This window comes from Natator depressus, chromosome 3 (genome assembly GCF_965152275.1).
Source record: "Natator depressus isolate rNatDep1 chromosome 3, rNatDep2.hap1, whole genome shotgun sequence".
NCBI classification, from domain to species: Eukaryota; Metazoa; Chordata; order Testudines; family Cheloniidae; genus Natator; species Natator depressus.
The window spans coordinates 89,899,601-89,913,691 of record NC_134236.1 but is presented as its reverse complement, the minus strand read 5'-3'; the positions used below and the strand labels follow the sequence as shown (position 1 = coordinate 89,913,691).

At 41.6% G+C, this 14,091-nt stretch overlaps 1 protein-coding gene across 2 annotated transcripts in view; it reads right to left on the bottom strand.

The window, feature by feature from the left end:
• The window catches only part of LOC141984847 (dermatan-sulfate epimerase-like), a 308,715-nt gene that overhangs the window by 81,395 nt on the left and 213,229 nt on the right, over positions 1-14,091 (bottom strand). For both annotated transcript variants that reach the window (XM_074948285.1, XM_074948284.1), the window contains exon 12: positions 4,650-4,745. In XM_074948285.1, coding sequence (XP_074804386.1) covers positions 4,650-4,745 — 96 coding nt within the window. The remainder of the gene's footprint in view (positions 1-4,649; positions 4,746-14,091) is intronic.

The window sequence follows — 14,091 nt, the reverse complement described above, 5'->3', positions numbered from 1 at the left end:
TGTTTTTTTAATCTCATGTGTTTTGACACATTATTTAATTTGAAACCTATGAAATGTAAAGCAACACTATTTAATTTACACATTATTGTTTGCAAAGATACTGCACATTATGGTTAAGTGCTTTTTGAATAAGGGTGTGCTGATGAAGGTAAAGTCCTCTCTCCCTATTGGTGGTACAAGGGGTACAAATTGGCTAACAGTTTTATGAAACCCAGGACATGTAACTGCATTCCCAGGGTGGAGAGAAACTTCACGAAAAGACCAGCCATGGAAGCTCCTTTTCTCCTTATTATTTTTTTATAGGTCAGTGGGAAGTTATCATCCCCTGTGCTAGTTTCAGGGTCCCTGAGATTAGAGCTCCTAGAAAGAAGAGCCGGGGTTTCTTTATGACATTGCTTATAGAAGAAGTGCTGTTTCCCGACGGAAAAGGTAGGCTAATCACTTTGAATTACTGCCATCTCATTAACTGGTGACCTAGTCTTAGCCAATGATTACATGGTGGGTAAAGTGGCTGTAGGCTGGACTGATTCAGCCTGTGCCAGGACCAGAGACTAGAAGTCAGAACAGAGTTCCTTTAAATTTTATTACAAATAAGGAGCAACATTATGTGGTCAAGGTGAAAAGATTAACGTTTCTCTCGTCCATTTCTCCCTGAATGCAATGGAGAGGTAGTACTATCAGCCTGATTAAGACTCACCTCCTGGCTCCCCAGTTTTTGAGCTATCAGCTAGAAATACATCTTTGGACTATGCAACATGTTCATCAATGGATAGAAACCCAACACCACTGGGACATGGACAGACCCTGATCATATGCTATAGTCCCATCACATCATAGCCCATAGCCCAATTCCCAAGTATAAGAGATGGGCTGGGCAGAGGTGATGGGTCAATTTCAGCTTTGACTTGCATTGCTAAATCCTAGATTTATACGCTTGCAATTGAGCATTTGGGCCACAGGCTCTGTCCCTGGAAATTCCCCTACGAGTTGGTCTGGATGCTGCTTCCTTAGGGCATGCTTCCCCACTCAAGTTGCAGGGCAAACTCTATAGCTGGGGAACTCAGGAGCTCTCAACAACCAAAGAATCTGTTGTGCCCAGGAATGGACGTGGGGGAAAAACAAACGAGGAGCAAGCCAGCTAAAATGTTTATCTGAATACATTTTAGTGACTAGGGATTTGAAAGGTTTTCTCCAATAAAACTTCAGTTTCCAGAAACAAGTCTTAATTCAATAAGCAATAATGAGTGGGTTCCATTTGTGAAGTTAAAACTGACTTCTCCTAGGTATTATTTTGCATTGGTGGCCACTGGGCTTTGGTCACTGACTCATCCAGATATTCATTTTGAGCATGACAATTTGTGCCATGTTAGGGTTGTAGCATTTAAATTGACTTGCACTTTTTTTAACGATTTCATCTTTCTTTTGTTGTTGCTAGGTTATCAAGTACCGTGAATTCTGAGAAAATTGTTCAGAAATAAATTATCTTTATTTTAAAATTCAAACGAACATGGTTTATACCAAAACAAAGGTTGACAGAGGTTTTATTTAGCAAAGCTGTTACTTTCAAGTTTATACAACCAGATACTTTAATTAATTTTAATTAGCTATTAAAACATATCACCCTGGGGTCCACCTGCAGATACTGAGGACAGTAATGTGGACACTGCATTTAAGAACATTCTGCAGTATTCTTTCATACTGGATTCCACAGAAATTTGACAAGTTATGGGTTAAAAAAAACCCCTGCAATAGAAGAGAAACACTGGGTCCCATGACTCTCTTCTCTCCATCTCACATATCACTCTCTCAAGAATTCTCTATTCTCCAGAGCTTCCCTTGTCCTTCCCAAGGTTCATCTGCTCAGAGTCTTTCCTTCCCATCCCCAGACCATTAGCCTTGAAGGCAGTATGGTGCTCTCTCTTTTCTCCATGTAACCACAGCTGAAGCCATACTCAGCAGCAACTCTCTGTTGTTTCACCACTGCTTCTGCTATTGTGTACATCTGCTCGTCTCCAGCAGGAGGCAAGGGTGAATGGGTGTTGACAGTCTTCATCATTAGCCACCACTACCTCTCTTTCTAAACAAGTCCACATTTGCATAGAAGTTTGTGTTTCTTAGGGTGAAGTCTACACTTAGGTTGTTTGGAATCTGGCACATACTATTTTCTAGATGAGGAGATACTACTTATCCGTTGAGACATTGAGACCCAATGATTGTTTTAAGGATTATAACTCTATACACTTAAAACCCAAGACAGGGAACCATGCAACAAAATTCAAATCAGAACATAGAAAGCTTGAAGGTGCTAGGATATTGGTTTGGCCCATAAAATTAGAAATCATTTGCAAAATCAGTATCTGGATCCAGATTTGGATTTCAAACAATCACATAGTTCTGAATCTGAGATTTTAGCTTGAGTCCATCTCTACTTAATACAGACATTTTGTAGACTTGGGGCCAGATTCTCAACACAAAGGAACTATGCCAATTTACAGCATCTGAAAATCTGACCCCTTGGAGGGGGACGGGGGAGTGGGGGAAGAAGACTGAACATCATTGTTCTTCCCTTTACTGGGATTATTAGGTGCTAAAGAGAAACGAGTAAACTCCCAGCCTTGCTAGCAAAATCCCAGCCTTGCTAGCTTTTTAGCTTATAGGTTACAGGGAGCAGCAGGGCACTTTTAGAGACCAGAACTCTCTTATCCCACTTTTAGTTATAACCGATATTTCCTGTAAGGGATACATTTCTTGTTTTCTGTATTTTTTAAACTTTTTTTGTTTCTTTTCTTTATAGGTATGACTTGCGGTAACTCATCAGTGCTAAGCACACAGCCAACTGAAAAGGCGCAGGTATCTTGTGGGTACACTGGAGTAGGTAAATTTAAAACAAATGTCTCTATGTTATAGAAACAAGATAGTTCAGGCTGATTTTTGTGTAACAAAGATTTAATGCTTCTTTTTGTGTTCTGACTTCTGCATATGAACTGTCCTACCCTGTGGGAATGCGATCATGCAGTGAACTGGAGTCAAGCTACTAATTTATTTCATGTAGACCATCAGGCAGACATAAGATAACAACAACAGTTGTTTGTTTCAAACCGGAAGTCTAGAAGTGAAAGATTATTGCTAATTGAAATAGCCATCCAGTCCTCTAAGGAAGTTTATCTGATATTCTGCTACTGCCTTGTGCCTGGGAGTTATAGATAGTCAGACATGTTGCTTTTGAAATAAATGGCCAAATTCTGGCTATTAAACCAGGGTAAATTTGGAGTAACTTCACTCTTATCAACTAGTTACTCTGGACTGAGATGGATGGTCCAGTGGCTAGCCTAGCACCCGGCCTGCATTTAAAAGTTTTGCCAGCATGTTATGTCCATTAGGAGTATGAAAAAAATTACACCCATGACCAACACAGTTATACTGGCAAAACCTCTAGTATAAATGCAGTTATACCAGCAAAAAAATCCTATTGCTGGGGAGGCTTATTTCATTAGGGGAACTGGTATAATCTGTACTGGTTGCTTTTGAGATAAATGGGAGTTAGGTGCCAATGTGCATTTGAAAATCCCACTAGGCAGCTATCTGCATCTTTAGATGCTTAAATACCTTTAAAAATCTGGTCAAAAGGGTATGTCTACACTGCAATTAAAAACCCACTGCTGGCCCATGCAAGCTGACTCAGGCTCACACTAAGGGGCTGTTTAATTGCAGTGTACGTGTTCAGCCTTGGGCTGGAGGCTGGGATCTGGGACCCTGTGAGGTGGGAGGATCCCAGAGCTTGGACTGCAGCCTGAGCCTGAATGTCTGCACTACAATTAAACAGGTCTTTAGCCTGAGCCCCGAGAGCCTGATCAGTTGGTACAGGGCAGCTGCAGGTGTCTAATTGCAGCGTAGACATGCCCTAAGTGACTTAGGAGACTAATTCTCATTGAAAGTCAATGGAATTTAGGCTGAGTGCCTAAGTCACTTTTGAAAATAAAACTTAGGCTGTTAAATCATGTAGGCTTGCAACACTGAGCAGAGCAATACCTAAATACCTTAAAAATTTGGACCTTAGTCTCGCTGTGCCTCAGTTCCCCATCTGTAAATGGGGATAATAGCACTGCCTTCCCTCCCAGGGCTGTTGACACAATAAATGTATTACAGATTGTATTATATCACTCAGGTACTGTGATAATGGGGGGACTTATGTAAAGATAAAATGTAACTTATACATAAGATAACTTTAACTGTAAACATAATCATAAACAGCATTTGATACTGTGTGTTGTCCTATTTTTATGCCCTCCTCAATCAGCTCTCTCACGAATTGCTGTAGCAGTTGCTGTGGCCTTAAATAGGGAATGTAGACAGTGTCCTTCAAAATGGTGTGAATTTAGCATGTAATTTGGGATGAATTAGTTTCAATGCACTTCTGAGAGGTAGCTTGGTAGGAAGATGTATAGATAAGTACTCAGTGCTCCTCTGTTCCAGTTGTACTATAGTAAAACACAAGTCTGCATGTGGGTCCATTTTTTAATTCATCACTTGATTTTATGGAGCATTGCATGGTATTTTCACCAATTAGCATCTGACAGCAGTTAGTTAAGGACTACAAGGGTATGTGAGGAAAAAGGGGGATATGATCTATTTTGTAGTCACTAGCTCACCATTTGATAGTAATACCCTCGGAGGTTTCGGATAGTAACCAGCAGTTTCCAAGCTATTTGAGGAAAATCGGGTAAATCTATAATCCAGTGGTAAATCTGAAAGAAAGAAACATACCACATTCTGATTAGTTACACAGCCCCTATCACATCCAAAAAAAAGCCTGTGATGAATAGCAGTACATATCTTTTTCTTAAATCTTTGAGCTTGTGTGCTCATTGGTATTAGAACGGAATCAGACAGCATGACTACGCACTTGTTTGACATCTTCAGCCACCTTACACATTGGCATTAAGGAGTTTACTTAACTTAAGTTTGATACTGGTAGCTTTGTTCCTTGATCACTGCGGTAATATATAGTCACAAGAATGCTGAAAATTATTTTAAAACAAAATCAAACATTTGCAGCATCTACCATTTAGGAACAATTATAAATTCATGTTTGAAATCACCACTCCTTTGTCTTCTTTCAACAGTCTGAGCCTCAGAAAGTTACCATTCCAAACAAGCGAGAAGAAATTGTGAAGTCCATCAGTTTTTATTTCACAGCTATTGTTGTAAGACTCTCAAAATGCACCCAAACTTAGATAGGGTCGCACAGAGGTTTTGGGGGCCCTGGGCAAAATCTTAAATTGAGGCCCTCACCCTTCTAAAAATTATTACCATTGAGACAAAAGAGTTTAAAAAGAGGGGAGGGCCCAGGCCTGTAGGGTTGCTACCTTCCCTGTGGGGATGGGGGAAAGCTGCCCTGCGGACAGCTGGGAGGCCACACCTGGTCCTGCCTCTCCTGGAGCTCTGGTCCCACTGTTAGTGGGAGTGGTATCCCTGATCCAGCTCCTACCTTTCATTATTTTGAGGGCCCTGTCGGGGGCGGGGGGGAGACTAAGGGCAAACTGCCCCTTTTGCTCTGCCCTCTCATCATTCTTCTCCTCCTCCTCCCCCCACAGCAGCCTTGACCTTAGATATTCTTTCAGTCTGATTTAATAAAACTTTCATTTTCTATCAGGACTTCCTAGGAATCTGAATTTCTGACTGGGAAGGGGTTAATCATCATTCTTATTGTATGAAGAATGTTGAATAAATGAAAATCTCTCTCTAATGTGTAAAAGCTCTCTTTTGTGCATCCTTGCTATTTAACCCTACTGCTAGCTAAGTCCTTCTCAGCGGTGTTCATATTTAATTAGAAACAGAAAAATAAATAGGAAAGGATACAATGTCCACTTCTATTAACAAGAAAATGGTGATTTCCTACCATTCAAAATTAAAGAAACCAGAGCTAAATTTTAGCTCTTCAGTGTATTGGCTGGTAAGGAAAAGAGTTACCAGTTAAGCTTATCTCTGAACAGTTGAGTTACAAGACTGACAAGTCTTATTCTGGAGTGCGGTAGAGTGCCAATGTGCATTTGAAAATCCCACTAAGCACCTATCTGCATCTATAACCAGATACAGAGGCAGCATTCAGAGCTACAGCTTTAAGGTTATACTCATCCACAGGAAAAATTAACACATTAGTATTTTAATCCATTCTAGAAACTATTAATAAAATCATATGTATCAGGTTACATAGTGGAAACATAGTAGTACCCCACATTTTGAGAGCGCAAGACCAAATTCTGCCTTCACTGACAACCCATGTACTCTTAATAAGTACCTAGCAGAGAATACAAAAGAATCAGTGAAGGCAGATATTGATCTAGTATGTGTAACAGATGTCTAGAAAAGTAAACTTTTTATAAATATTTTACTGAAGAATAATTAACTTTACAGAGATCTTTATTGCACACATACCACAAAATTCAGGTTCAGAATTATATACTGGAGTTACAGTTAAACCATATAAATAGGAGAAAACAATTATAGAAAATAAGAGAGAATTATAAAAGTAGTAGCAGAAGGAGAAAAAAAGGAGCATAGGTAAAGCAGAAAAGAAATATAGGTTTTAAGATGAGATTGAATTGTAATTAAACTGTATTACTAAGAACAGCTTTGTTGTTTTGATGGAACAGTCATGATGGCAAGATACTTCGGACAAGATTTCCTCCAGAAAGGGGAAAGTAAAGTATTAAATACATTTTGTGCCTTTAATTATAAAGGAATGCTTTGTCAAGGATTAAATAATTAGGTCCAACTGTTGCCTTAATTTGCAATACATGCCATATGATCCCTCCACACTTCCTGACTGGGGCTGCTGACACTGACAACAATCCTGCTTTGGAAAGCAGAATTCTTACACATTTCAACATCCTGTTGCTCCTAGGACCAGAGCAGTCAGAGTAGAGGATATGTGTCATCCAAATGTGCAGAGGCAAACAAACCTGGTGTACTCTTGTTTAGGTTGGGGAGGGAGTTCCAAAGGGTGGATGGTTTTTCTTTATGTTCCAGTCTTTATTTCACACAGGATGATAGAGTTGCTTTTATTTTTTCAGGCTCTGGTATCCTGGCCCAATTCCAACTCAGGTATTTAATGCTGTCTTTCTGTGTTCACCCTACAGACGGATATAATGGTGATTGCTTCCTGTCCCTAAACTGTTGCTGTGCCATATATTTACTTTTTGTATTTACAATGAATTTCATCAAAAATTGTTCCCTCTGTCACCCTGGATGTCTTTAAAAATCAATCATCTAATCAACCAATCAATCACTGAGATACCCATTCCCTGTGAGTCCTTCTCTTCTGTCCCTTTTTCCTCTGCACTCTTTGTTTACTATAGTGTATTCTTTTTTTTTTTAGTTTGCCTTCATTTTCATTGGCCTGTTTTCCTTCCAGCTGTGAAACCACCCTTGTAACATGGTTTGGTAACACAAGATGTAGCTCTCATAGAATCATAGAGCTGGAAGGGACCTAGAGAGGTCATCTAGTCCAGTCCCCTGCACTCATGGCAGGACTAAGTATTATCTAGACCAGTGGTTCTCAAAGCTGGACCGCTGCTTGTTCAGGGAAAGCCCCTGGCGGGCCGGACCAGTTTGTTTACCTGCTGCGTCCGCAGGTTCGGCCGATTGCGGCTCCCACTGGCCGCGGTTCACCACTCCAGGCCACTGGGGGCTGCGGGAAGTGGTGCGGGCCAAGGGACATGCTGGCGGCTCTTCCCGCAGCCCCCATTGGCCTGGAGCGGCGAACCGCGGCCAGTGGGAGCCGCGATCGGCCGAACCAGCGGACGCGGCAGGTAAACAAACCGGTCCGGCCCGCCAGGGGCTTTCCCTGAACAAGCGGAAGACAGGCTTTGAGAACCACTGATCCAGACCATTCCTGACAAGTGTTTGTCTAACCTGCTCTTAAAAATCTCCAATGATGGAGATTCCACCACCTCCGCAGGCAATTTATTCCAGTGCTTAACCACTCTGACAGTTAGGAAGTTTTTCCTAATGTCCAACCCTCAACATCCCTCACTGCAATTTAAGCCCATTGCTTCTTGTCCTATCCTCAGAGATTAAGAAAAACAATTTTTCTTCCTCCTCCTTGTAACAACCTTTTATGTACTTGAAAACTGTTATCATGTCCCCTTCTTCTGTTATCATGCTCTCTTCTATCAGTCTTCTCTTTTCCAGACTAAACAAACCCAATTTTTTCAATCTTCCTTCATAGGGGTCATGTTTTCTAGACCTTTAATCATTTTTGTTGCTCTTCTCTGGACTTTCTCCAATTTGTCCACATCTTTCCTGAAATGTGGCGCCCAGAACTGGACACAATACTGTAGCTGAGGCCTAATCATGGCAGAGTAGAGCGGAAGAATTACTTCTCCTGTCTTGCTTACAATACTCCTGCTAATACATCCCAGAGTGGTGTTTGCTTTTCTTCAACAGTGTGACACTGTTGACTCATATTCAGCTTGTGATCCACCATGACTCCCAGATCCCTTTCCACAGTACTCCTTCCTAGGCAGTCATTTCCCATTCTGTATGTTGCAACTGATTGTTCCTTTGTGGAGTACTTTGCATTTGTCCTTATTGAATTTCATCCTATTTACTTCAGATCAATTCTCCAGTTTGTCCAGATAATTTTGAATTTTAATCCTGTCTTCCAAAGCACTTGTAACCCCTCCCAGCTTGGTATTGTCCACAAACTTTGTAAGGGTACTCTCTATGCCAGGGGTGGGCAAAATTTCTGGCCTGAGGGCCACATCTGGGTGGGCAAATTGCCTGCAGGGCCATGAATGTAGGGCTGGGACAGGGAGTTGGGGTGCAGGAGGGAGTGCGGGGTGTGGGAGGGGTGCTGTGTGCAGGAAGGCGCTCAGGGCAAGTGGTTGGGCACAGGAGGAGTGTGGGGTGTACGAGGGGGCTCAGGGCAGGGGGTTGGGGTGTGGCAGGGGCTCGGGGCAGCAGGTTGAGGTGCAGGAGGGGTTTGGGGTGCGGGATCTGGCCTGGTGCCGCTCCAGGGTGGCAGCGGCACGCAGAGGGGCTAAGACAGGCTCCCTGCCTGCCATGGTCCTGCCCCGCTTCCAGAAGTGGCTGGCACCATGTCCCTGTGGCCCCTGGGGGAGGGGGAGCAGAGGGCTCCGCGCGCTGCCCTCACCTGCGGGTACCTGCCCCGAAGCTCCCATTGGCTGCGGTTCCCCGTTCCCGGCCAATGGGAGCTGCGGGGAGCGGTGCCTGCAGGCAAGGGCAGAGGACAGAGCCCTCTGCCCCCTTGCCCCACTTCCCCTAGGGGCCGCAGGGACGTGGTGCTGGCTGCTTCCAGGAGCGGTGTGGGGCCCAGGGTGCCACAGGGGTGGCAATCCCCCGGGCTGGATCCAAAGCCCTGATGGGCCGGATCCGGCCTGCAGGCCGTAGTTTGCCCACCTCTGCTCTATACCATTATCTAAATCAGTGATGAAGATTTGAACAGAACTGGACCCAGAACCAATCCCTGCGGGACCCCACTCATTATGCCCTTCCAGCATGACTGTGAACCACTGATAACTATTCTCTGGGAACGATTTTCCAACTAGTTTTTCACCCACCTTATAGTAGCTCCATCTAGGTTGTATTTTCCTAGTTTGTTTATGAGAAGGTCACATGAGACACTATCAAAAGGCTTACTAAAGTCAAGATATACCACATCTGCCATTTCCCCCCATCCACAAGGCTTGTTACCCTGTCAAAGAAAGCTATCGGGTTGGTTTGACACAATTTGTTCTTGACAAATCCATGTTGTTATTTATCACCTTATTATCTTCTAGGTGTTTGCAAATTGATTGCTTAATTATTTGCTCTTAAGACATATCACAGGGGCAGTGCCACAGCTGCTATCTAATTTTGCCAGTTTCATAGAATCACAGAAATGTAGGACTAGAAGGGTCCTCAATAGGTCATCTAGTCCAGTCCCCTGCAGGGCTGAGTATTACCTAGATAGTCACTGACAGGTGTTTGCTTAACCTGCTCTTGAAAACCTCCAATGATTGAGATTCCACAACCTCCGTAGATAATTTGTTCTAGTGTTTAACTACCCTGACACTAAGCAAGTTTTTCCTAATGTCTAATCTAAATTTCCCAACTGCAATTTAAGTCTATTGCTTCTTGTCCTGTCCTCAGTGGATAAGGACAACAATTTATCACCTTTGTCATTATAACAACCATTTACGTACTTAAAGACTGTTATCATGTCCCCCTTCGGTCTTCTCTTTTCCTGACTAAATAAGATTTATTTTATTTTTGTGCCTAGCTTAAATTCTAGACAAATTCATTTACAAATACATGTGGTCAAAAATTTCAAATCAGGGTGCCTAAAGTTAGGCTCCTCAATCCATATTTAGGTTTCTAAATATAAATGTCATGAATTTCAACGATATTGAGTTTCTGCAGCTCCTACTGGCTTCAGTGGGATTTGTAGATGCTTAGCAATTCTGAAAATAAGGCCAAATGTATATTTAGGTGCCTAACTATGGAATTTTAGGAGTCTTACTTCTGGCAGTCAGGTTTGAACATTTTGGCCAAAATCCAATTTATAATAAATAAACAATTACAAATGAATGCCCTTATAAATCACAGAGATTATAATCAGAGACACACATGAATAAATACATAATGAAATAAAGCCCTGACACAGCCCCACAAACTTCAACCCCCTCTTCTCAAAGAACTCAGGTGAAAAGGTGGGATTTTTTTTTTTTGTAGACTATACTGGGCTATCCCAGACCAGAGGAGGGAGGAAATTCCAGAATAAAGGGGCCTGGTGTAATAACTGGGTCTTCAAATTTACCCTAATTGTGAGCTCAACTATGAAAAGTAAGTTGAAGTTCATAAAATGTCACAATAACCTATAACAATGAATGTGGAGAAAGGGTGCAAAAGGGAGACAAAAAGACTAGGTTAATCCAAACAAAAAAGCCTACTGATATAATTCAAGGTCTGTGTTAAAATCATGCCTAGTAAACAAGAGAAGTGTGGGACCAGAAATCAGTGACTCAGAATCAGTGTGTTGGAAATGACATCTAATTGGTGGACAAAATAGTGAGGAAGCGGGCTATTCTACTCATCACTTCCTTTTGGGGTCCTTAAAAAGACACTTTGGGGATGAGGAAATAAAGACAGGTGGAGGCAAAACATAGGGGTGCTCTGGCTGACTGAAAGACAAGAGAAGGGGAAGGAGCAAGTCTCATCATCATGGCTGTTACCCCCACCTTCTCCTGGGGCCTTGGACCTTCACTGTTATAATCCTGAGAGATGTACTGACCAGACGGGGCCAGAGAGAGGACTCAGATGACACTGCCACCTCAACTGGCTTTGGCTAAATCCCAAACATCACCTGGGATGTGAAACTTTGTTTCTTTGCCACTCCTGCCACGTGTCCATTTTCTTCCTCACCTTATTTCTTCTTTTTCCTATCCCTCTCCTATTTGCCTTTCTATAAGAGTCTGGATTAGGCTGCCAAGACTGTATATTTTGCAACACTGCTGAAAGCCTGAGATCAGAAAGGCAGCAAAATGTAATGCCCTAAATAGATCGATGCTGGTACAAATTTGCCAGATTTCAGAGTAGCTAATAAGACTGTGTGCTGTGCACGTGTTTTTCCAGGCTTCAGGTGAAAATCAACACTAGAAACAGAGGCTGCATATTCTCTCTTTGCTGTTCTTTTCTTTCCCATTGTGTGTGTATGTTTTTGTCTTGTCTTTTAGGAAACAGGATTGGACTTTAACAATAGCAACAGTTATAGCTCCAGCCCATCTCAACTAACTTCTTCTCTTTTCCCCAAAAGAACAGTTATTACCATCTTTCTACTATCAAAGAGACTGTCAAATATGGAGGGGGAGAGAACAGGGGGAAGTTCCTTCTAAAAACTCACTCCAGCTACAGAGAGAGGGAACAAGGGATGGTGTTGAAATGAAAGCCTTACTTAACATTTTACATTTCACGTTTTAACTGTTTTCCCCCTTATTTTTCTGTATCTTTAATAAGAGATAAAAATGATGTTTAATGGTGTGTTTGCCATGGCACTAGGGGGCTGAGGTCTCTGTCAGTTGGAAGACAGGATATTGGGCTAGATGGACCCTTGGTCTGACCCAGTAGGGCCCTTACCAATCGTAAGCAAGCCAATACTAAACAGGACAAAAAGCTGCCTCAGGTAAGCAGCTCCCAGACCCACAGATAACTATTGGAAAGGACATAAGCTGACAAAACCAGAGAGAACGAAAATGAAGGCAAACAACACCACACACTGTAGTACAAATATAGCAGAGAGTACAGGGGGAGAAGAAAAGGGAAACTATTATGAATGAATTCCATAGTGACTGTTTTATTGTGAACACTCAGGGATATACTTTTCCCACTTTGTTTGAGGCAACAAATCTCTAGAGCCACCCCTGAGAACAGCTGAAGGACAGATGGGTTGAATTTCTAGTCTGCTGATGGCCCAGATTAAATTACTGCCTCTTGGCTCTACTTTTGACAGCTTCCAAAATAACAACAAGTAAAAAAACAAAAATCAGGAATTTCTCAGCATCTTTATAATCTACCAGAAATGAAGGATTATAGAGAATTTTTTGACACGTTTACCCTTTGCTCCTTTATCTCCTTCACTTTGGCTGTCAACTTTGAGTCTCTCCCAAGAGTAAAATTGACAAGGAGCAACATGAATGTGACCTGTGTGTGTGTGTGAGGGGGATTATTTTTGGCAGGAAATTTTTTTATCAGCAGGCTCAACCTTATAACTTTGCTGAGATTTGTTGATAAATTAGTTTTTAGAAACAAACACTGAACACAAAAACTTCTTCAAAAGGTAACAAGATGTATAATGGCTTACAACAATGTGATATCATGCATGCCATACCCAAAACAATGTATTTTGTGAAAAGGCTACGAGCTAAGGGTAGGATTGTCTATCTACTGCTCACCCAAACACTGGGCCAACTTCTCACATGAGGTCACCTACATGACACCAATAATATTTGTTCATGCACCCACTGCATGTGTAAAACTTATTTTTGTGTATGAAAATGAACACTTGCTTGCATTAAGCATGAACAAGTACTAACCACAGGATAATCTATTCTGCACATTCAAAAACTCATTCGTTCATGCAAATATAGGTTTTGCCTGGGCAACAAATGGAAAGTAAATTTTTGGAGGTGAAAAAAAGGTACCCACATTTGAAAACATAGCCCTTTGTGTTAATGAAAGTTATACTATGCATAAATGGGATAGTCTTACCCATTACCACTAGTATAAAAACCATCAATTTATGTATAGCAAAAACAGGAGGGAACCTGCAGTTCTATTCCTGCCACTTCTTCCTCTCCGTCCCTCCCATTATGCAATATTTTAGTATTTCCTTGTTTGGGTAAATTATGTATTTGTGAAAAAGGTCTGGATTGAGTGTTTTACAAAGTGAAATCTACTTTTTCTCTAAGAAACAGATTTCTCCATAGATTGGGCAGTGAGAGTGAATCTTTCTACATATTGCCCTGCCAACATGTCTCAACCTTGTCCTGATACACAGGTACTGGGCGTAGAAAAAGACCTATTCACTATCCAGTTAATCTCCCTGCCACTGCAATCTACAATTTGGTGTCTAACATTTTGTAGTCTTGAAGTTCCCAAGTAATAGATTTTCCACTTCTTTCCTTGGAAGACTATGCTACAGCTTTACAGTGTATCTATCATAATCAGAAGTTTTTCCAGCTATTCAGTTATTTTTCATAAAACTAGGCCAGTATATATTTGTGCACCACACTAAATAATTTCAAAATAAATAATTTTCACCACACTAAATAAAGACATCCTTAGTGATGTCTACACCTTTGGGGGAAAATACACAAATACACAGACTCTTTTAGCCAAATTACACATATTTAGCTTTTTAAACCTTTTTTTACATAAATCAGTCTTTTCCATTTCCCATTACCATCTGCTCTCCTCTGAACTCTCTCTCCAACGTAATAAATATCTTTCTTGTAATGTATCCAAAACCAAATGCAGCATTCCATGTGTTGTAGCACCAGGACCAGACTGAGAGTGGTTATTATTATATCA